This window comes from Chenopodium album, chromosome 14 (genome assembly GCF_948465745.1).
Source record: "Chenopodium album chromosome 14, dcCheAlbu1.1, whole genome shotgun sequence".
Classification (NCBI taxonomy): Eukaryota; Viridiplantae; Streptophyta; class Magnoliopsida; order Caryophyllales; family Amaranthaceae; genus Chenopodium; species Chenopodium album.
The window spans coordinates 53959764-53983195 of record NC_137847.1 but is presented as its reverse complement, the minus strand read 5'-3'; the positions used below and the strand labels follow the sequence as shown (position 1 = coordinate 53983195).

Genomic DNA, 23432 nt, shown 5'->3' with positions numbered 1-23432 from the left:
CATGTATAACCTTGGTCTTTCTTGATCCTGCTTGTGGCGGGCTGCAGATTGGAGGTTGGTTGCTATGTTCGTCTTGCCTACATCGTTATACTTGTGATGGTGCAGGGGCACTCGTTTTGATGTTTCCATGGTTTTTAGCGTTCTTTCAGATGATCTCTTTTCCCTTGAAACCTTGTTTTGACATTCTGTAAACTCCCATCATCAAACAGTGAAAATAAAATCTGAATAGTTGCAAATTCAGGACTCAGGCTGCCTGACTAGGGTGAAGTTTCAACGAAGCCTTTAAAATTTGGTTTTTGACTTCATTTGACTCTTTTCTATGTTCTTCATCATGAAACTTAATTTTCAGTTTTCTGTGAAGGTTTTATTTGTAAGTTACCTTCGTAAATTAACTTCGCTAAAGACCTTCATAACAGAGTTACGCCCAGTGATGAACAAAAACATAACATAAATTTAAGAATTTGAGTATATATATCACATATAACCTCAGAATTATAATTATAATAATATCATTATTATTCCATTACCAAAGCCAATACAATATCAAACTCTCAAATCCCTGCTCTTTGGGTTGAAACTTGTACCCAGCATTCATAAGCAAGGGCACATCATAACCCAATAGCTTTGATGTGTATATATATATATATATATATATATATAATGATCTTCAAAAAACCCAACCAAAGCTTTTACCTCAATATAAATTAAAATAATAAATATTAAAAGCAATGGTAATACTAGTAAGTAAATAAAATTCTTGTAAAAAAAAAAAAAAAAACTGATCAACCCCAAATGCAACCCTAAGAAATATTTAGAGAAAAAGAGACCATCTCAAACACCATTTTGATCAAATTTACTCTTCAGACTTTTCAACTGGAACCTCAGTGCTGGTGGTCTCCTCTGCTGCAGCTGCTGCTGGTGCTTCAGCGGGTTTCTCTTCCTCGACGTTGCTAGCTTCTTCAGCTGCTGGTGCTTCAGTGGCCTCGGTGGGGGTCACTTCGCTGGTCTCTTCAACTGCAGCCTTCTCTTCTTCAGCTGGTGGGGCAGCTTCTTCTTCCTTCTTCTCTACTTCTGGCTCTGCCTCTGCCTCTGCCTTTACCTCTGCCTCGGCTTCCTTTTCTGGCTCGGCTGCTACTGCTGGAGCTTCGGTTTCTGCTGGGACTTCAGCAGCTGCCTCAACGGTTTCAGCAGCAACTTCTGCTGGTGCTTCCTCAGAAGGTGCAGCCTCAGTTGCAGCTACTGGTGCTTCTACAACTTCCGCGGTTTCTGTGGTTGGGGCCTCAGTCTTGATCACCTCAACTGGTGCAGGTGCCTGAACCTCAGGCAATGTAGTGCTTGGTGCAACCTGTGTGCAGAAGAAAACATCACCGAAATTTAGTCTTTAAGCTGGAAATTGTTCTCATGCCAAAACCAGCAAAATTCATCTTGTACTACCTCCGTTTTTTTATTATTTGCTGCAAATGGGTATTATTTGTGAGATATAAAATATATCTATATGGCAAATAATAAGAAACGGAGGTAGTAGAATGGCCAAGCATATCGATAATCGATTGATCTAAAAAATCATAATATTCATTTATATTAATCTTTACACACAAAATTCTCTTTTATCATAGTGCATGAATTATTTTATTGCTTACAATAAAAATGATTAGCACTTATTATTGAAAGTTTTCAAAAAAAGAACTTTTAAAACCTTTGACCAAAAATTCATCTTATTGAATGATCAAGCATATGGGTTGATATAAAAGCAATGATCAGTCACAAAAACAGATCTTTAAAACTTGTGTATATAACTCTTTTCACAGCAATTTTAATTCACCTTTTATGCTATCTTAATAATATTGTTAGCACTTGTATGTGCTTAAGGAGGATGATTAATCCAAACATAGTTCTTATGATGAAATCTTTTTAATCTAATTGAGACGATCCAACAATTTAAGTCTAATGATCAAGCAGAACAAGCACGATCATCCTGAAGATCAGATAAGTTTTATTTCAATCGTACGGATCATCATCAAAATCTATACTTTGGTGTTGATTTGCAATGTTGTAAAACCCAAGTACACAAGAAAAAAAAAAAAAAAAAAAAAAGAAGAAAAACAAAAACATGAACCTAATTGCTAGAAAAACCATGCATAAAAAATCGAGAAAATATAACAGTTTTTAAAACCAATATATAACACCCTAATAACATTCAAGGGTGTCTGAATGCACACGGAAACAATGTTTGTACAAATTTAAACAACAAAAGAGCGAAAAAAAAAAAAAAAAAAAAAGATGTAGGAGATGTACCTCAGTGGCCATTTGTAGGAAATGAAAATTGATATGGAATGAACAAAAATAGGGAAATAAAATGAGAGCAGATAATATTGATAAGCTTAGAAGAATATGAAAATGAATTGATGAGATGATGAAATGTAAGAGAGGAGTATATATAGGAGTATTAACAGCATGTAAACGAATAGATTAATTAAAATTAGAGGGAGGTGAGCTAAGAGATGTGGGGTCACTGCTGGAAAAAAAAAAAAAAAAAAAAAAAAAAAAAAAAAAAAAAAAAAAAAAAAGATTCTCAGCAAATTGACACCTCAAATCACTGACATTGCAATTGGCCATTTAGCTTGTCTAGTTGTAATTGTATTTTTTCCCCTCTATTAAGGTTTTATGGCATATATTTAGGGAGTATCTTTTTTCTCAAAAAAAAAAAAAAAAATAATTAAAAAATCTAAATTTTTTTTGAAATTATAGATTTTTCTGTTTTTTTTCCCCTCTTTTTGACATGGAGGTGGGAAGTGAGGAGATCAGATCATTTTTATTTCTATCAAATTAAAGAGTGGGGTTGCTTGGCCTAAGTTTAAGTGTGTAACCAATTAGGTTTTCATGTCCTTGATTTTCTACTTTGTTTTTATTAAACCTTTTTTTACCTTTGTCCCATGGGAAAAAAAAATAGAAGATTTGTTATATAGGTCAAATGTTATGATGGTCGACATACATATCTCTATGTTCTACTCATTTCAATTTTGTTACATAATTGTAAGCCGCAAACTGTAGTGATGTAGACGAGTTATAATCAAGTACTAAGTATTACTGATTTTTTGTCTTTTTAAATCAGTTATTAGATTTAATTTTAACACTAATTATACTTTGACATCGCATACATCATAAATATTAGCATAAGATCGATGAAAATTTCTTAATAATTCTTCTTTTATTGCACTGCAATATTCAAAATAGTAGATTTTTAGTCTAACTAATTATGTATGATCATATAGGGGAATTTTGGTCGTTGTTAGCTTGTGGTACAATTGTATGAACATTTTTATATGAATAATCAAGCAATTTAATAATATACAATGTTTTATTTGAACTGTTTATTGCTCTCTTTATAAACTAGATACTAGTGTATTCATTGGAGAATTTAATTAATTACGTACGATTTATTACAATTATTGGAAAAGGTAGAGTTGCTTGTAATATGGTTGCCTGTTGCATGCACATGTTAGACAGAATCTTTCAAATACACTTGCATGACACAATCAATGTTTTAGGGGTAACAAACAATGTTGGTACATGTACGAAATCACAGATCCTTAACATTATTAGGTGACCAAATATTCTTCATTAATTCTCATCAAGAAATGATTTAAGTAAAGAAAATTGTTTAAGAAAGATGAAAATTAACGCCCTCGTATGACATTACACATTCTCTTTGTTTGAGTGAAACTAATAGTTATTTTTTTTACAGGGAAAATAATAGTTACATAAACGAATATTGACTGATGGAGCGTTTTCATACTATCACAATATTTAGTAAGGGTATAATAGTGGAATCAATCACAAATAATTACCAGTTTGAAAGAATAATACTCCGTACTTTGTATACGAGTGTTATCCAATTGAGTAGAATACTGATCAACATCATTAACGGCTAAAATTTTGTTTAACAAGAGTATTAAAGGTCGAAGTCATTAACAAGCTGTCTTGAAGATCACTTTCCAAAAGACCAATTACTACGGAGAAAGAAGCAAATTAAACAGCTTAGCTATGTCGGCCGGTGCTCAAGGTGGGACCAAAAGAATCAACAAATGGTACATAATTAAGATGGAGGACCCCAAACTATTACACTAAATTCTTTGATCAATAAAACTTGGGAATTATTGCTAAAAATACAGACTGAAAAAAGAAAGAAAAAATATTACTCGTATATGAAAAACTACATATTATATATATGAGATATAAGTAAAAAATTTAAGCATGAATCAAACATTAATACATGAGCCTATATTAGCACTATGCCGTCAATTAGACATATTATTAATTATGAAGGTGGCAAATTAAACGATGAGGCATGGACCGTCTAATTAATACCTCAAATGAAATAAAGGGTAAATGAATTATATATACTATCTCTGTTTGATATTATTTAATTTACAATGATTTGACATAAAATATGAGTGAAAAGTGTCTAATCGTTGCCACGATCGCTATTGATACCATATTAAATGATAAATTCAATAATTTTAAAATTAAACTAATCGTTGAAATTCACGATAGGTTTTACTCGGTATATTCTATCGGTTTTGATTTATTAGGGGTCATATTCAAAGCCTAATTACTTAATTAGTCTATCACTTTTTTTTTTTTTTTTTTTTTTAGACAATCAACAAAGAAAACAAGTGTACATTTTGGACAAAACACTCAAAATGTATATTCCTCAAGAGCTATCATCAATCAATAGATTTGATCATTTTAGACTTTAGGAACCGCCCTTTCCAAAGTTGAATCTAAATGTGGGACCCATAATCCAATCTGTTTCCTAATCAGCACACTTATGATCTGATTTGCCACGTCTGATCCTATTCAGATTTTTCATCCTTTCTCCCTAACTAAATAGCCTTACCCACCATCAATTTAATCTTTGAACTAAATGAACGGCCACGAAAATTCCACATTTAGGGTCTCTTCACATTTACTTAATTTCAGTTTACTTCATTTCAGCTCTTAATTTCGCTCTGTCATAAAATATTCATTTCAGCTCAGCTCAGTTCAGTTCAGTTCAGTTCAGCTCCAATCAATTCAGTTCAATTCAGCTCAGTTCAATAAATGTAAATAGACCCTAAATAGAGATGAATTTTACTCCGTATTTTTTTTTTAGGTTTAGTTAACATGTGATTAGGTTAATTTTATTCAGAAATAGGAACTCTAACCTGTTTTGTACATCTCATTCATGATTGTTTTCCCGTCTATATCTATTTATAGAGGGAAAGTCTTGTAAACAATGATGCAAGGTAGAATAAAATTACCTCTTTACTATTATTTCACTAGTACAAAGGTATTCATTTGCTTCACTCGTTTAATTTCGGATGCATGTCAGCATGTATTTGAGTTGTTCCTCGTAGCGAAGTAACAGCCAGTGATTGGATGCTGATTGAATCGATACTGTTACATCGACAAGTGAATTTCATCTATAAGTAATTGGAGTTCTCAAAGTTATATCGGACTATTATTTACTTATGGTTAAAAGAGAATGAACATCATATGATCCAATGATCCATTGGAAATCAATTGATGTTAATTAGTTGATTTTTTTTTCTATCCAAATAGCCACAAGGCGTTATAAATTACTATACAGAGAAAATGTAAGAAAAGGGAATTAAACCTATGTATTATATATCATACACAAACCCTCAATTTAATACTATTATTAGACAAAGACTCTTTGATAATAGTACATATATACTTATTATAGTATAATTTCATGTTGGAGTGTGATCATATTTGTAGATCTCAAAGCATACATATTAACATATATAAGTATATAGTGAACTAATTTAATTATTTTGTTGGTAACCAAATGATGCATCATAAAATTATTTATGTCACCCACTTAAAATTATACTAAAAGGTACGTACTCTCCCAAATTTCATATACTTGTATAATATCATCAATTTGTGCCAAAAAACTTTGTACTAAAAGAACACCTTAATTAATTTTCTCTTTCTAATTTACCACGCTGCCTAACTGTCTAAGCTAGGTACATTGATCTGTAAAGTCATCTATCCCAAAAGTTTAGGGGCGGTGAAAGGTGGACCCACATAAAAAGGTACAACCCCATACATGGGCGGACCCACGTGAGGACAAGTGGGGACAATTGTCCCCCCACTTTCAAAAAAAAAAATCAGAGAAAATTAAAAAAAAAAAAAACAAAAAAAAAAAATCAGAATTCAGAAAACCGTGGGCTAAGAGCCTAAGAAAGAAGGAAAGAAAAAAAGGGAGGAAAAAAAAAGGAGGAAAGAGAAAATTGAAAATTGAAAAACGTAAGAGAGAGAAATTAGACACCATCACACCACCGAGGCAGTCAGGCAGCGACCGAGCGACGACCGACCTTCTCGCCGCCACCGCGCCAGCCCAGCCCCCCCGCTCCGGCAGCCCACACAGCCACAGCCGCCCAGCCGGACAGCCCCCTGCCACCACAAGTCAGTTTTTTTTTTGCTATATATTTCCTATTTTCCTAATTTTTGATTATAAAAAAATTAAAGAATTAGTTTATGAATTATGAGTAATTATGTTTATGTAATCATGTTTTTGAATTAATTTGTGATTTAGTTTATTTGTTATTAGTTTGTGAATTGAATTGTGAATTTGTGATTTTGTGAATTATGTGGTGAATATGGTGAATGAAAGATTGAAACTTTGAAAGTAGACAAGTACTTTGTGAATTTAATTAATATGTAAATTAGTTTGTAACTTTGTGTATTGAATTAGTTTGTGATTTGGTTTTTTAGATTTTGGATGCTTGTTGTTAAAAAAATGATTATTGAATATTTTACAAAGTTTAAGTAATGTTTTTGTAAATTCATCAATTATCAATGTTCAATGGTTGTGAATTAGAGAGTTATTTGGTTATTTAGTTTGTGAAATGAATTGTTAGTGAATTGAATTATTAGGGTGAATTAGTATTGGTGATCAATTAATGAATGATTGTTTAGTGACTTTCATTGAGAAAGAAGTGTTTTTACAAGTTCCTGACGAAGATGTCATTGATCAATTTCAACGAATGAAGACCCGAAGGATATTTTAGTAGTATGTACCCGAATTATATTTATAATATGGTCTTTTGGATTGAATATGTACTCGACTTTTTTAAATTGTGTACCCGAACTTTTTTTTAATAAATTTAATTATATAAATTGTCCCCCCACCGTCAAAATCCTAGGTCCGCCACTGACCCCATACAAAGTTACAAACCCTATTAAAAAGCCATTATGATTGAAGCCACTAAGGTATCAAGAACAGGATTATTAACATAATTTCAGATTAACCTTAATCAACACGAATTAATTACAATCAAAACACATGAGAGCTGCACTATTAAATGTCATTATATGTTTCAATTAAAATATAGTTAAACACAGGTTAATTTGGAGATTTTGTTAGGCAGAATCCTGCTTAATTAGCTTCTTGTAATTAAGGATTCAGACACGTACAAATCTATTTTGTTTTGTGGTTATAAAATAATGTACGTAGTATATAATTATGAATATGAAGAATTAGTACAATATGTGAGTTGCAATGTATCTTTCAATGGAGCCAAAGATTGATTATTAGCAACAATAATAAAAAATTAAAAAAAAAAATAAAATGAATGAATAAATAAATATGGGTTACATTGATATGGACATGCATTATTATGTATGTGGAGATCAACTAATTGTCTTAGGCTCGCAAATATAATGGTGGAGGCATATGTACGTACAGTGCTTAATGTGCATACGTCGAATATTAAGCAGCCTAACTTTAAAGAACATGAAGACCAACTCCAATGAACATATGTTCTATATATTCATTGGAGTTGGTTTTCATGTTCTATATTCACTAGAGTTAATCTTCATATTCTTTGAAATTAGGCTTAATGTTTAACGTATGCACATTAAATATTGTGCATTTGCATCCACCATCCAATTATTTTCAACTTTGTTCACCTTATTTCATTTGTATATAATTTGTAAATTATAAATTAAAATAAGAAAAGTTAAGAAAAAATAAGTTAGAATAAGTTTTGATGATATAAAGGGTCACCATATTCAATTTATTAATACTAAAGTAAGTTTTTTTTTTTTTTTTTGACGGAAAATACTAAAATAAGTTCAAATAAATTAAAATTAAGTAAATTAAACACACTATTTGATGATTTTATTATCTCAAATATAATAAATACTAATGCTTTTGTTTGGTGAAGATTTTACAAAAATTAAATTTATACGGAATAGCTCTTTTAGTAAAGGTATGTATTTTTGTTAGTTGATGATATTTCTTATTTTGACTACTACTGCTCATTTTATGCAAGTTATAATCATCAAATATGTAAAAAAAATTGGGTCAAAAAAAAATATGTAAAAAAAATACTTGTAAATGCACTCGAATATATGTAAGAATTTATATAATATTAAGGGAAGTTGACAAGTTGTACTAAGTGTTTTTATTATTAATTTTAAGAAAAATGTTATACGTAGCCCTTAGTGCTACATATAAGCATTAAAAATACTCTTGAGAACTGTTTAAATTTAGAAAATCATGACAAATTCACACTAATTACACTGATCTATACGTGTTTTTGTCATAAATTTCTAATTTTTATACAATTTTCATGAGTGTTTTTAATGCTTATATATAGCTCTAAGGGCTATGTATATCATTACCTATTTTTTAAAATATACATAACTTTATCTAATACTTATCTGAAAATTGTGGGTGCACGTAACATGGACATTTCTCTTTTATTTACGTAAGGAATTTAATAAATGATATTGACAAGAGCTCAAAACAATATACATCCATATTGCAAACTTTGTTTTTTTTCCATTTCTATATACTATATCTGAACCAAAATAATTGAAATAGTTTCTCTTTAATTTGTACAATGATATATACAAGTATATAATTTTGGTTGTATAATTATTTTTACTAATACATAAAACAAATATTATCAAGTACGGAGTAGTTGTTATTGGATTAGTTTTATATTATGTTATTGTTGTGTAGGCTAACAAGCAATAATATCAACATTTTATAAATAGATAATCAAAGACATTAATGATCAAAATTTTTGCATTGATAATGTTAAAGTCAAATTGTTAAAAGAAAATTTTGGAATATAAGAAGCTTATATATCCATTATTCCTGTATATCAATTTGTTATTCAATCATAGAATTGATCGTGATTCAGATCTAATTTAATTCAATAAGTAATAAAACTCGATACATTAACGACTACTAATTATTTAAACAATAAAAAAAATTAGTTAAGTAATCAGATAATAATAAAATCGAGCTAGTTCGGGTCAAAGAACATGCATATATATATATATATATATATATATATATATATATATATATATATATATATATATATATATATATATATATATATATAACGACATGGCATGTGTGAGCGTTACAAAGCTTTAACCTAAGACACCATATTTCGTATGGCGTTTATGTTTGGTTGATCATTGATGGAACTTTATGTTATTGTTGAGCCATATATATACTCTCATGTTCCGATTCAAATGTTTTATTAAATTTGCCCCCACAAATTTTAATAATTTGATGAGATATATATATATATATATGGAACCCATGATGTTTGTTAATGGGACCCTACCCAAGTCGATCAAGGACAGCTAGGTTCATTATATACAGTTGCCATGTAATATAAGATGTGTAAAGTTGTAAACTTTCTAAAAATAATAAATTATATGGAAGACTAATAAGGACTATTCCAACGTACTATATAATCTTAGATTAATATATACTATCAAATTAGAACTTAAAAAAGTTAAAAAATTTTGTGGATTTTTATACTATAATTGGTAATGTTGAGGGCCACTCATCCACTTGAATTGATGTACGAGAGAACTTCACAACTAATGGTGGCCTTAGAAGAATTAATTTTGTGGTGATAGTTCTTCAGTAATTTTTTTATAAATGTTATTTATTAATTGTTCTTAATTATTCACAAGAATGATATACTACCTTCGTTAAATATTAGTTGCAATTTTGGGGCATAATTTGTGAGATATAAAGTATTTCAAAGTTACTACTAATATTTAACAAAGGTAGTATAATTTTTTTACGGATTATCAAGATAAATTATTTCCAGTATTATTGAATTAAATGCATGCATATTAGTGTTATTGTTATAGTAACCAATACTATAATGTGTATAGTGATTCTAGCTAATTAAGTTTTTCCTCGCCTCTTGGCCTCGTAGTCCTTTTGTTTGTGACAAAATCTTAACTTTGACGTAATGATGGATGATCTTAGCTTAGTACGAGTAATTATTAGGCAACTAAAAAATGATTAACATAAATTATTCTTAAAAAAATCGTCCGACATTGAATTGGAAATAGTCTCATAAGCATGAATGAAAAATTTTAATTATGGGTGCATAATCATAGGTAGACATGGTCCATGAGGTATGATGACCTTAATAGTATTAGCTATTATTGACATTTTAAGAAGTTATAAGAGGTATATTTGAGATTCCAAATGAATTTTTTTTTTTTTAATAACCCTGCAATGCATTTTAACTAATAAATAATACAGTTATACTAGATCACTGGTTACGTTATTTCATGCGACATATAATAATAATTATAATGATCAATTTGATGAGGGTTTTATTGAACTCAATTATAATTTGATTAATTAATGGCGCAACATGAAAATTTGACAATTAAATTAAAGATTTGGTCCCTCGACTTTGGGTCATCAATACTAAGAGCTATCCATAATACTAACCTATTAGAGCTTTTCTTTCTCAGTTTCACAGTTGAAGCATTCACCATATCTATCGAGAGACGAATAGAGCAGCATATTGGATAGCAAATGTGGGACATTTAATTAGTGACAATATGGATATCATACCTTGTAATAACTCTAGTTTAATTGACATTCTTTTCTAAGATGCATTAGGAATTCCCCTTGTGAGGAGGGCTTCCTAATGCTTTTTCTTTTTCTTACCTTTAAAAAAAATCCATAATACTAACCTTATCTATGTTAAAATGTCTTTAATGGATATTATAGCAACAAAAACCAATATGAATAAGATATGAATAAATACAAAGTATGGATAAGGAAAGGTAAAAGTTCTAGAAGATAATAATAAGATTAGATGGATATGAATAATAAATTGTTATAACATGAATAATGTAAAAGAAAGAAAAACTCTCAAAAAAATAACACATAAAAACGAAATTTAATTTGAAAAAATTGATAATATATAAACATTGAAAAGCGGAGAACCACTAGGTGAAAATATTTGAACATTCCTACTTCTAAGAGGTCTCTTTAGTTATAACATCAAATTTTAGGTTAAATGGTATAGAAACTTCTTTATAGTTTTGTGGCATATTTAGTACAACTTTTCTCTTTTACAACTTCATGGTATATACATTAATCCACCATTGGTCCGAGGAATAGTTATAATTGTCCAAGAAAGTGGGAATTTGATAATTACCAATTAAATAAAGTGGGACTACGTGGCATTACTTGAGTTTAGTTAGTCAAATTATATCCTGTATCATTCTAAGTTTCTCCGAAAACATCCCACTAAATCATCAAATTAATTAAAGACACTCTTTTACTTTATACCTCAAAAGCTAACCGATGGGCATGCTTGTCTCAAACTTTTATTCAAAACCTATTTCAATTATTATGTCTTGAATAAACTCATTCATTCACAATTTTATGATAATTATAATTGTAAGTAGGGATATATTTAAAAAAAATTAGGAGTGTGATTAATAATAATGTTACAATCTCATGAATAATGAAAAAGAAAAAATAAATTAAGTTGTAAATTGTCGAGTTGCTTAGGGTATTCCATAGTCATTCATGATTGATCGATTTGGTACATCCATAATATTCTATCATCTTCAACTCTCTATCTTAAGATAACATCCTTTTGCATGTAACCTTAATGCATCTATAGAAATACTTTGGTGTCCTATATCCATAGAAACTCAGATTAGAATGTTTCGAGATAGTAAATGCTAGTATGCTACTACGTATTAAACTTAATTACTTCGTATAATTATGTAGAAATATAGAGAGCAGAATACTAATCAATCGATTTTCAAAATATTTCGGAATCTTCTCCCTACATGGAATTGTCTTGTTTCTCTCTTGGATGAGTACAATTTAGATTCTCTTTTAAGCTAGGCAATTACAATTTACAAGTCTTTGTTGCTTCAAAAAATGCAACTCTTTTTGTCTTTGGAAATATGTTAATGTCAAGGCATTGTTGTCCACCCTAAAAATGTAACAAATGACTTAAATCTACAACAAATACTTGTTCCGTGTGAAATTGTTGTATGATGTTTTAGTCATAATTTAATTTTGGTTGGGATTATATAGTTAAACAACCCCATCACTTTTATAAATATATTAATGTGGTGTCCCCTAATTTACCATAATCATGAAATATAAGCATATATTAGCTCAATTATTGTGAAAAGCAAAACCCCACTTATATTGACCATCTCTCTTTAGTTTCCTTCAATCTCTTTCTTAAAGAAACGACGAGAAAGCAAAGGCATGTTGATCAATTCTATTGGAAAAGATTGATGCTACATTTCTTGATCTTCTTCCATTTTTGCACAACTTTATACAGAGTAATATAATCTATGCTTGTAGGATAACAGAATATCCAATAATTTAGGCCATTATATGACTAAATTATGGTTACTTAAAGAAATGACCTTCATCAAAATGAGTAATTGTACAATATAATACGAGTACTTTATACGTAGTGACTTTTATAAGGTAGTAAGAGATAATTTGGATGCACACATCTTATTAAGAATTTGTCAAAGGTAACAAATAATTTTATAGTCTATATACAAGTGCATTAGTGTAGACTTGGGATTAATTGATCTCTTCATCTAGTTCTATTGATAAATTTGTTTTTTATGAGCAAAAACAATAGAGATTATATTAATAGAGATCAATATCCATCAAAGTCATAAGATTTTAAGAGAAAGGAACAAAACATACATGTTCATTACAACCCTTTGTATCCTCCTTTGTCACTAAATGAGCTAAGAAACTCCTCGCTGTTTTAAATGAGATAACGCAAAAGAATAAAGACGAAGAAAGTGAGTCAATATCGTCAAGAATAAGGTAAAAAGCATATTTATTACAACCCCTTGTATCCCACTTTGCCACTAGGTGAGCTCAGGTACTCCCCGCCTATTTTAAAGTAGAACACGGAAAAGACTAAAGACGAAGTAAGAGAGTCAATATCGTCAAGAATAAGGTGAAAAGGAGTATAGCTGACGTCCAATGACCCTTTGCTTGACACCCATAACATTTATGCGCATCACTTTTTAAGGTGGACCTTATAGAAACACAGCCTCTGAGCAAGCTGCAACCCATACCCACACACTGCTGCTTCTGCCACCTCCACAGACAACCCCACTGCGCCTCGCGTCTCACTGCAGCCACTATAACAGTCCCCCTCTTATCCCTCACTACTGCCCCTAGCCTCGTTTCATGTACCATTCTTGAGAGCCCCTGCGCTATACTTACCGGGTCAATGCTAGCATTCACAAAAAAATTCATTACTAAGAGGTCCTCCATTAAAACATTAGCAGCTATCAAGTCTAGTTCTACTGATTATCATCAATTCTTCTGCTTATTAGAACTGAATTTACTGATTAAAACTGAATTCTAACTAATCAAAAATAATTTTTGTTTATACTTCTAGTGCTTGTATACAGAGTGATTACTAGTTATCCACTTATCCCGTTACATTTGATCAAAACTAATTATACATTATTGATTGGAACATAACATAATAATTCAGATAGGGGTTTAGCATAACAATCTATAGTCTAGAGATTCTCATACAATGTCAAGATTTAGTATTTAGTCAGCGCCGAAATACCAACACCAAGTTATGAATAGATAAAGGAAAATCTAGTACTAGTGCAATTCTGGTATAAACTCTCAAAAGCCTCCCCCAATAGTACTCCTAATGTAAGATGAGAAAACAATAACCTCAAAACAGATTAATATTTCGCTTCTAATTGGACATAATCAAGCTGAGTTACATTTGCATGTTGCAGTAAATCTGTAAATGCCTAAGAATTACTTATACAAGATGACATCCGATATTAGAAAACTTAAAGGATCGTGCATCAAATATAATTACAAAAATCTGGTAAATAAAAGCGCAAATTTCCTGCACTCTTCCAAAATCAGAAAATCAGGAGCACCTGAATCAGATGTAAAATTTTGACGTTAAACGATGAATATACTGGCTCAATGGATAAGAATTTGAATGCCAGTCTCAACTCTCTGAATTCTATAGAGCACCTAAAGAAGCTTCGAGCATTTCATTACTTGACAAGTTTCCTCAAGACTGCCTCAGCTCGCTGCTCAAATTTGGGAAGGACCCAATCATGCTGAACGATGTCAAGCCCGTCTTTCTCAGCACCCAAGCTCTATGATTCCACAAAAGCAAAAGCCATCGTTATAAATCAGAAAAATACCTTTTTAACGATCATATCAATCAATACAGTTGTCAGGGATTTACGGGGTAGACAAATTAGTAACTGAATAATAACATGTTCTGGGTCAAAGATGACTCGGACATAGCCTCAAGGATTCAAGGGTATCCAGGTATCATACACATGAAAAAAAAGCCATATGGTATTCAGGTATTGGACTTTTTAGAGTTTTAGTGCATAACTTTGAAGGGAAGAAAGAAAGATAGGAGAGAAGAAAAAAAAATACTCTCTTATTGGAATAAAACGAATGAAACGACAAATGAAGATGGTACTTGTATGTTTTTTGCTTTTTCCTACCAAAACTTACGAAATTGGAAATATTTGAACTTATAACCAATAATAGGGCATAAAATGGATTACTCTACCCTATTAAATTATCTCACTTTCCCCTAATCAAACCTGATCTTTATTCAAACAAGTAAAACAAAATACTTTGCTCACACCTCCCCTTCCCATCGAATCCCCTTACTAATCATAAAATAAGATAACCAACCCTCTAATGTAGTTCATGAATGTTGAGGTCTTTCGGCAAAAAGCGGACAAAAAGCCTGTGTTACACTATTGGGCCAACTTAAGAGAAGGGGCTACCCAACCACCATAGAGCCAATAATTTCTTGTTCTCAAGAATTTGCCATACATGGACCCTTGCTATCTTTATCAGAAAAGGCATACCTTTGATGGGTCAAAGCCAAATCCACCCATTTGCATCATGCGTTGCGTATCATCCATAGCTAAATATAAATATAAAATAGATATAAATATTAGTAGATACAAATTATTAAAAGGGAAAAAGTCTCGTATATAAAAATAGGTTGCTCTAAATATTTAATGATCCAATCAAGCTGAACAAAATTGTGACAGTAATAAAAATATACCATTTTCCTCCCCTAGAATCAAGCTGAAAAAACCACGTAGTCCAAACAAGTTGAGAAAATACCTGAAAGAAAAGAAAATTAAAAATCAATAAAAATGGGAAATGAACAAACTTAAAATCAAACGTGAAAGCATGCACATTATCCTAAAAATCCAGCTTCCACAAGAAAAAATCAGCTAGTATTTTTCAAATGAACAAATTACCATGATCGACTGCTGACATAGCTCACATCAACAGTGCTCAAGTCTATACCATTCTGGAGCATTGACCTGAACCTCTGGGTCAGAGGAAATGGGATTTTGGCTGCAAAATCAGCAAAAAGGTGTTAATAATAAAAAAAAAATTTAAAAAAAAAAAAAAAAAAAAAAAAAAAAAAAAAAAAAAAAAAAAAAAAAAAACTCTCATGTTGAAATTACAGATGAAATGGAACATAGATATGTTATACATATATACAAAAAAAAAAAAAGAAAAAAAAAAGCCATTTTCTATTTCAGAGTGCATAAAAGACACTTCCAAGTCAAGGAAAGCCTTCAGAATTTCATGCAATTTCTAGAACTAGGGTCAAAAATTGAGAGAAAAGATAACAACAGATGAAAGTTAGAACTCAACATGAGATGAAAGAGTTAAGAAATAAAACAGCACAGGAAACAATAAGAAAGACACCAGGTAACTTTAAACATCAAACACAGAGAAGAGAGATTTCTTTAGAATAAACAGAAGAAAAACAGCAGACCTGCCACAAATCCAGAGAAGAAGAAGTTCACGAAAGCAAAAGTGAGAGTCTGCAAATAGAAATAGAAGGATTAATAAGTACACAAAAGTAAAGAATCAATTCAATGAGCAAACTAAAGAAGCTCCTTTACTTGAGGAATGATCATAGATAAATTTTTCTTCATCATATCCATGGCCATGTTTGGGTCAGAGAACATTTGAGCTTGAGCTTGTGGAGCTTGGCCTTTGGGTACATGTAGAAGTCCATTCTCCTGCATTTTTGAAGTGAACTCAGTCAATTTCCTATTTGGCAAATAGTTATGCATAACAGACATGTCAGCTCCATTGTATGGGGCTTCCCTTGAAAAGAGGAGGGGGAACATAAAGTGGAAAACAAAAGGGACAAATTAAAATGCAAAAAACACATTCGAAATTTTGGTAAATCAAACTGCTAAAATGCACTCTAGAATAGACAAAAACCAATGGAACTAAACACAATCAGAGTTCTGAAGAACATAAACAGGGCATGGAAAGGAGTACCTAACTGCCTATATCAATATACCAATGAAGACGACGTACCTAAATGGCTGCAATATATACCTCTAGTAAACCCAAAGAACAAGGATATTGACAAAATTAAAATTTAAGGAAAGGAAATATGTGAGCAGTCCGCCCAGTCTCTTAATAGACTATATTCATTGTCAGAGACACTGCAATCTATAGTGTTGAAAAGCAACCGCTGAACTATAAACTAAAAAAATAAGATATTATCAAAGTTTTCAGCATAAAAGACAAACAACCTATGCCGCACCCTCTCCTTGGACACTCTCTAACCAGAATCCTCATATTGTGCGTGGCGTATAAAACTGAAATTTTGGCACATTTCTCAGCCTCACATCTCATTTTGTCAAAAAAGACAAACCATTACCTCACAAGTCAAAGAAAATTAGTAGATACGTACAATTTAAATAAAAGAAGCCACTATGGAGCAGTCCCTTAAAGGACTGAATATATTGCCACTTAGCCAGAGACACTGCAATCTATGCTATTGAAAATGATGGCAGAACTAGAAACAAAGAAAACAATCTTTCGTGAAAGCTTATATCATCAAGAAAAACAGCCTCTCCCACCCCTTCTCATGGGAAAAACTTCAGCCAGATCCTAAGATCATGTGTACTTGTGTAGTGTATAAAAATGATGATTACAGCACATATATCAGCCTTGCAGCTCAGTTTTTTCAAAAAATGGACAAACCCTTATCAAGCATATCAAAGCAAATATGTAGATATATAATATTTATGGAAAGGAACCACTATGTGAGTGGTCCCTTAAAAGACTGAATACATTGCGAGAAACACTGTAACTAATAAATATTCAAAGGGAAAAGCAGAACTAGGAACAATGAAAATAAGCTTTCATGAAAGCTTGCATCATCAAAGATAATCAAATTTCCTGCCCCACCAAAGCTCTCTCTCTCTCTCTCTCTCTCTCTCTCTCTCTCTACACTCTTTAGATGGAATCGTTATATTAAGTCAAACAAAGTTAACTTAGTACTTTGGATAAAAGGATATAGAAAGAAAGGGGCACAAGGGGAAAGGAAAGAGAGGGGAACTTTAGATAGAATCATTATATTAAATCATGCAAAGTTAACTTAATACTTTGGAAAAAAGGATATGGAAAGAAAGGGAGAGAAGGGGAAAAGAGAGAGAGGGGAACAAGTTTGTTTATTTAGTAAGGGTCGGGGGAAGGGAAAAGAAAGGGAGGGGAACAAGTTCCCTTATTTGGACAAAGGGGTTACTGGTCCAGGAAGGAAAGAAAGGGAGAGGTAGGGAAACAAGTTCCCTTGTTTGGATAAGGGGTTAAGAGAAGGAAGAGGATGGAGAAGGAGAGCCCAAGAGGTCCTTCTTCCTTAATAAACAACATATTTCAAAATTGGAGAGATTTGCATTATGTTTGGATAGGAATATTTAGAGGAAAAGGGAGGGAAGAGAAAACAAGGGATATCATTTCCCTTATTTAGATAAGACATAGGGCAAGTAAAAGGATAGGAATGAGAGGGATCTATTTTTCTTTCCCTTTTGATAAACCAAATTCCTACATTTTTGGAGAGATTTTAGAAGGAAAATGGAAGGACAATCTCTCCCTCCTCTCCCTTTCCTTTCACTGTTGTTATCCAAATATAGTGTTGGAGAGAAAGTAGAGCTCCATTTTACCCATCCCTCTCTTTCCCTCCCCTTCCTCCTTTTTGCCTCCTCTTCCTTCCCCTTCAATCATGTTTCCAAACAAAGTATAGTTACTCCCTCTATTTCATAATAATCACAATAGTAGGTGTGGCACATAATTTTAGGAAAAAAATAGGGTGTGGGCCAAAAGAGGGATTTAATAATATAAATTATAGTAGGTAGAGATATATTTAATTGTTAATAAGAGATAGAATAAATAAAAAAAGTAGCGTACGTGGGGTTAATAGGAGAGAGAAATAAGAAAATGATGGTGGGTCCTTACAAAATAAGGAAGTGTAGCAATTATTATAATGTAAAAGGAAAATGTTGCGATTATTACGAAATGGAGGGGATACTTGAAAAGTTAATTATGCAACCCATGGAGATAACCGGGCCATTCAAATTTAGTAAGTGATGATTGATGAGAAAAAATAAACAAGGAGCCACAATTTGCGTATAAAGATGTTGATTTTTCAACACGTTCCTGAACCTCAAATCTCATTCCTTATCAAAAAATGGACAAAACCCTTGTCACACATATCATAGCATATGTGAGAAATTCTCTAAGTGCAACCTCTTAGTTCACTACACTGTACTTCCTCCATTCCAAATTAGTCGACACATATAACTTTTAGGGAAGTTTCTTTGTAATTGACATGTTTCAATTTTAGGCAACTTTTATGTGGAAAAATGTTTGTTTTACTCTCATATCACTTCTTTTCTCTCCCCCTCCTCCATAACAAACCCATTAATGTTTGTTTTACTCTCATATCACTTCTTTTCTCTCTCCCTCCTCCATAACAAACCCACTTCACTTATCTCTCTCTGTTACCCACTCTACTCTATCTCCTCTCTCATAGTAGGACCACCCCCATTTTCTCTCTCCTCCCTAGGCGCCAACTTCCTCTCCCCTTTCCAACTTGTCATTGCCAATTGTATGAGTTAGCAAACCAAAGAACTCAAAACTATTTTCTCTCTCCTCCCTAGGCGCCAACTTCCTCTCCCCTTTCCAACTTGTCATTGCCAATTGTATGAGTTAGCAAACCAAAGAACTCAAAACTATTTACTCATATATCACGAAGGAGCCGCATTTGAAGTTTTCCTAAATGACCAGTCACCACACTTCAGTTCCCACTCCATCACCCCACCAAGTAGTGACATAAAACCGAATAAAATCCCTAAAATCAAGAATATGCCTTAGATGTTGATACCAAGAATATATACTTGGACACCTCAAGTGAAAATGAAATCCCAGATATGGCTGAATCCACCCTCTTAAGGTCTTAAATGCTCCTTAAGTTTGTCCAACTATCCCGTCCACATGGCTATGATCCTTTCAAGTTTCAACAGAATTCATTTTCTCCATTTTCTATTTACATAATTTATTGCCATTACTGTGCATCTGATTCCTAAATCCTAAATGCGCTTATATGGTGACTAATCTCTCAATTCGCCTATGGCAAGTATTAATAGAACAAGAACTTCAAGGGATGAATTAAGCTTCAACACTCTTCACTTACAGGTCATAAGAAATCAACCAAGATTCACAAGCTAAAAAAACAAAACAGTCTTAGAAGGCCAAAATCATAATAGCTCGAATCACTACTATTGCTAATGCAGCATAATACTTCTCTCCTATTTAAAATAAATCGCCAAGATCTCATCTTTTGTTCAACTAATCAACACCAAGCTTAAACTACTGCACATAGCAAGCTACCCATCAAAGTGAGCCACACTTACAACACCATAGTTTAACAAGTGAAAATCAAGCTATCAAAAATGCCGAAAACCCCAGAAAAAAAAGGGGCGGAGTAACAAATTCACCAATTTACAGCTGAAAGGTAAACAAGTTTCTTCCAAATTCCAATTCAAAAGCTAAATTTTACAAAAAACAAGAGAGAGAAAGAGGGACCTCATTGCTGTAATAGGTACGTCGAGCTCGAAACGATTTAAGAGGGATAAAATCAGCAGATGATCTCAAGTTCCTTGCCCTAATTATCACTTGCCTGCAAATTCAATTCCGAATCAAATTACAACCCAGAAAAATTAACCCAATAAAAACGCAATTAAATTCATCCCCAAAATCGTAATAGATAGAAAGAGAATTACCCTTCTTTGACGATCTTGCCATCAGGGGTTTGGAAGGTGCGCATAAGCTTAGAGACGAAGTAACGAAGAACACCAATGAGAACCATCACAACCGATAAGGGTATTAAAACCCAGTCTCTAATTGCTGTGTCCAATACTAGATCTTCCGCCATGATTCTGCTTTCTCTCTCCTCTTTTTCTGTAAAATTTGTGGTTTTTTCAGGAAGAAGAAGACTGAGATTTGGTTCTGAGGTTTTTTAGACTGATTTCAGCAATTAGAAGACTTCTTGATCGACATACGGAGTCGTTAACCCAACTGAGAGGAAACCGGACCCAATTATTGATTGTTAACATGTAACGGGTATTCGGGTCGGGTTAAACTATCATAAACCGATAAACGGCATGTTTGACGATCCGCACCAGTTATAAATAGTGATAATGAAAAATTATACTCCATACATTATACCAAATCTCTATACTGATGTCCATTATAAATCTACAACCCAACAACAAAACCAAACTATCAAGTGGTAATCGATAGTAATGAAAATTTGTGTAGAAAAAGAGATATTTTGAGTGACCTACTATTACTAATTTACCATGATAATGAACATTGATTTATCTCATAGTTATAAACTAAATTAAAATCCACACTATCACTTATAACCACTTATAAAATAGATAAGTTAATCGGGATTTTGCAATTAGAGTAGTTGTTAAATGGCATAGTAGTTGTATCTGCATACGCATACAAATTTTTCTACTTTTCATTTTTACAGCAGTGGATTATCTATTAAAAATTACTTTATTTCCTATATTAGTAACATAAATAATGGGAAGTTCAACGTCTTTAGACAAATCTAACTATACATACTTAAGTACATAAAGATTTTATCGGACAATATACATGTGAAGAAGGATGAGTATATATGATATCCTTTGTAACAACACTATATATTTAGTGAAAACTAATTAATTACCGTTGATTCACATAATTGGTCATGACGCTTGGTTGAAAAGCCAGTGATGCGAAGCTACCGTGTGCTGGATTATGACTAAACGCCTCTGAGTTAAAATCCGGGCCAGAAGCGACGCATGCGCCCGCCGCTCAATTGCCATTTTATAGTAGGGGATTCGGTCCCCAAGGGCACGTGTTGTAGGCTAAGCTCGCGAGATGGATGCATCGTGAGAGCCGCCTTGAAATACAATTCCTACTGAGCAGCGGGTTGAATCCTTTGTAGACGACTTAAATACGCGACGGGGTATTGTAAGTGGCAGAGTGGCCTTGTTGCCACGATCCACTAAGATTCAACCCTATGTTGCTTCGGTTCATCCCTCCCCCCACCCTATTCCCTACAAAACACCTATATTTTGGAAAACGAGGTTAGCGGGATCCACTGAGATTCACCCTATTTCGCTTCGATTCATCCCTCCCCCCACCCTATTCCCTAAAAAACACCTATATTTTGAAACGAGGTTAGCGGTGCATGTTATATGCCAAAAAATGCTAAGTATGAGATGTAGACAAGACACAAAGCCTATGTGTTGGGGTGTCGGACGATGCAAAGGGGCTTGCCGCATGTGCACAAAGCATGTGCGCCCAAGGGCAAGGCAAAAAAATAGTCATTTGAGGGTATGTCGTCTTTAGCTTAAGACATGATGATTAAGGATAAGTGAGATGGTTAAAGACACTATTCATGTCTCCCAAGGCCCTTTAGTAACCCATGGAAGTACTTAGATGCATAATCTCACTGAGTGAAAAAATGATGTACGAAACCCAAATTTGAAAGTTATACTACATGATACCGGAGCAATTTATAAGGTGTCGAGACCCAGTGTCAGAAATTCACGAAAGTCTACGGCATGCATCCTGGGGTCATATAATGTTGTTTGGACCCATATGCGACCATTAGTCGGCTACATAAAGGCCCTGTGAAAGCTTATAGCCAATACAAGAGGCGTGTACGAAAACGGGGAAATTGGATGCTTAAAGGCAAATTGGATGGTTCCACCCACCCAATTGGACTCCTGAAAGCATCTAAAGAAGCTTCTCGGCTATTTTTGCTTCCGGGTAATAGAAAAGTCATAAATTTTCAAAATGGAAGGCTATATATAATTCACGCTTTTTAGGCAATTTCGAAGGTTTAGGGGCCCCGTGTGTCTCGAGATACCAGGGAATATATTCCGGGGTCATATAATGTCGTTTGGAACCATATATGATCATTATATGGTGTCATAAATGTCCATGGTGGCCTTGAGTTTATGAAATTGGTGCAAGTTGTAAAAGGGTAAATTGACAGATTAAAGGCATATTGGATAGTTTTACCCACCCATATGGACTCCCAAGGTGTACTAGTGTACATGGAAAGCATCTCGGCAAAATATGTTTTTGGGTCCAAAAAAGTGAAAAATTGTCCAAAATTAAAGGTTATAATACACGATTTCGGGTCAATTTTTGACATTTTTCCAAAAAATAAACTGAATGTGTGGGATGACTCTTGGTGTCATATAACATGGTTTGAAACCATAAGACACCTATAAAGATGTCTATAAAGTACCAAGAATGAGTTTTGTTCCCATTTTGATGATGGAGAAATTTTGAAATATAATGATGTTATAATTTAATGATTTGACAATAGTGATGTCATAAAAGTACAATAATGTCATATATTGGTGTCATATGACCATAATAGTGATGTGATGTGACTTGACAATAGTAATGAAAAAGAATGTAACTATGCTAGTATTACCACCATTCCCGATCCAAAACAACCAAACCTCGAAAAACACTCAATAAGGGTAATATACTAATATGGGATGTACCAAAGTGTCAAAAACCCATCCCCCCATCATTCCCAACCTTTTCCTCATCTTCCGGGAGTGTTTGGACAACTTTTCCCATTTTTCCAATTACCACCTTTTTTCCATTTTTGGGGCCTACTAGATCCCGAGATTGCTTA

General features: G+C 32.7%; 2 protein-coding genes across 3 annotated transcripts; both read right to left on the bottom strand.

Annotated features, from left to right (window-relative positions):
- Positions 1 to 492: 492 nt before the first annotated feature.
- On the bottom strand, positions 493 to 2424 carry LOC145577575 (uncharacterized). The gene is made up of 2 exons (XM_081635068.1): positions 2296 to 2424; positions 493 to 1345 (listed from the first exon to the last, which is right to left on the bottom strand). The coding sequence occupies exons 1-2, from the start codon at positions 2305 to 2307 to the stop codon at positions 854 to 856; spliced, it is 504 nt and encodes a 167-aa protein (XP_081491194.1). The 5' UTR covers positions 2308 to 2424; the 3' UTR covers positions 493 to 853.
- Positions 2425 to 14061: 11637 nt separating this feature from the next.
- On the bottom strand, positions 14062 to 20733 carry LOC145579622 (uncharacterized). 2 transcript variants are annotated; one of them, XM_081636856.1, is made up of 9 exons: positions 20494 to 20733; positions 20297 to 20390; positions 16315 to 16434; positions 16185 to 16233; positions 15655 to 15754; positions 15453 to 15514; positions 15250 to 15308; positions 14384 to 14511; positions 14062 to 14283 (listed from the first exon to the last, which is right to left on the bottom strand). In XM_081636856.1, the coding sequence occupies exons 1-8, from the start codon at positions 20643 to 20645 to the stop codon at positions 14407 to 14409; spliced, it is 741 nt and encodes a 246-aa protein (XP_081492982.1). In that variant the 5' UTR covers positions 20646 to 20733; the 3' UTR covers positions 14062 to 14283; positions 14384 to 14406. The 2 variants fall into 2 exon arrangements, with proteins under 2 accessions (XP_081492982.1, XP_081492981.1); XM_081636855.1 differs by having other exon boundaries at positions 14062 to 14511; positions 20494 to 20732.
- Between the last annotated feature and the right edge of the window lie 2699 nt (positions 20734 to 23432).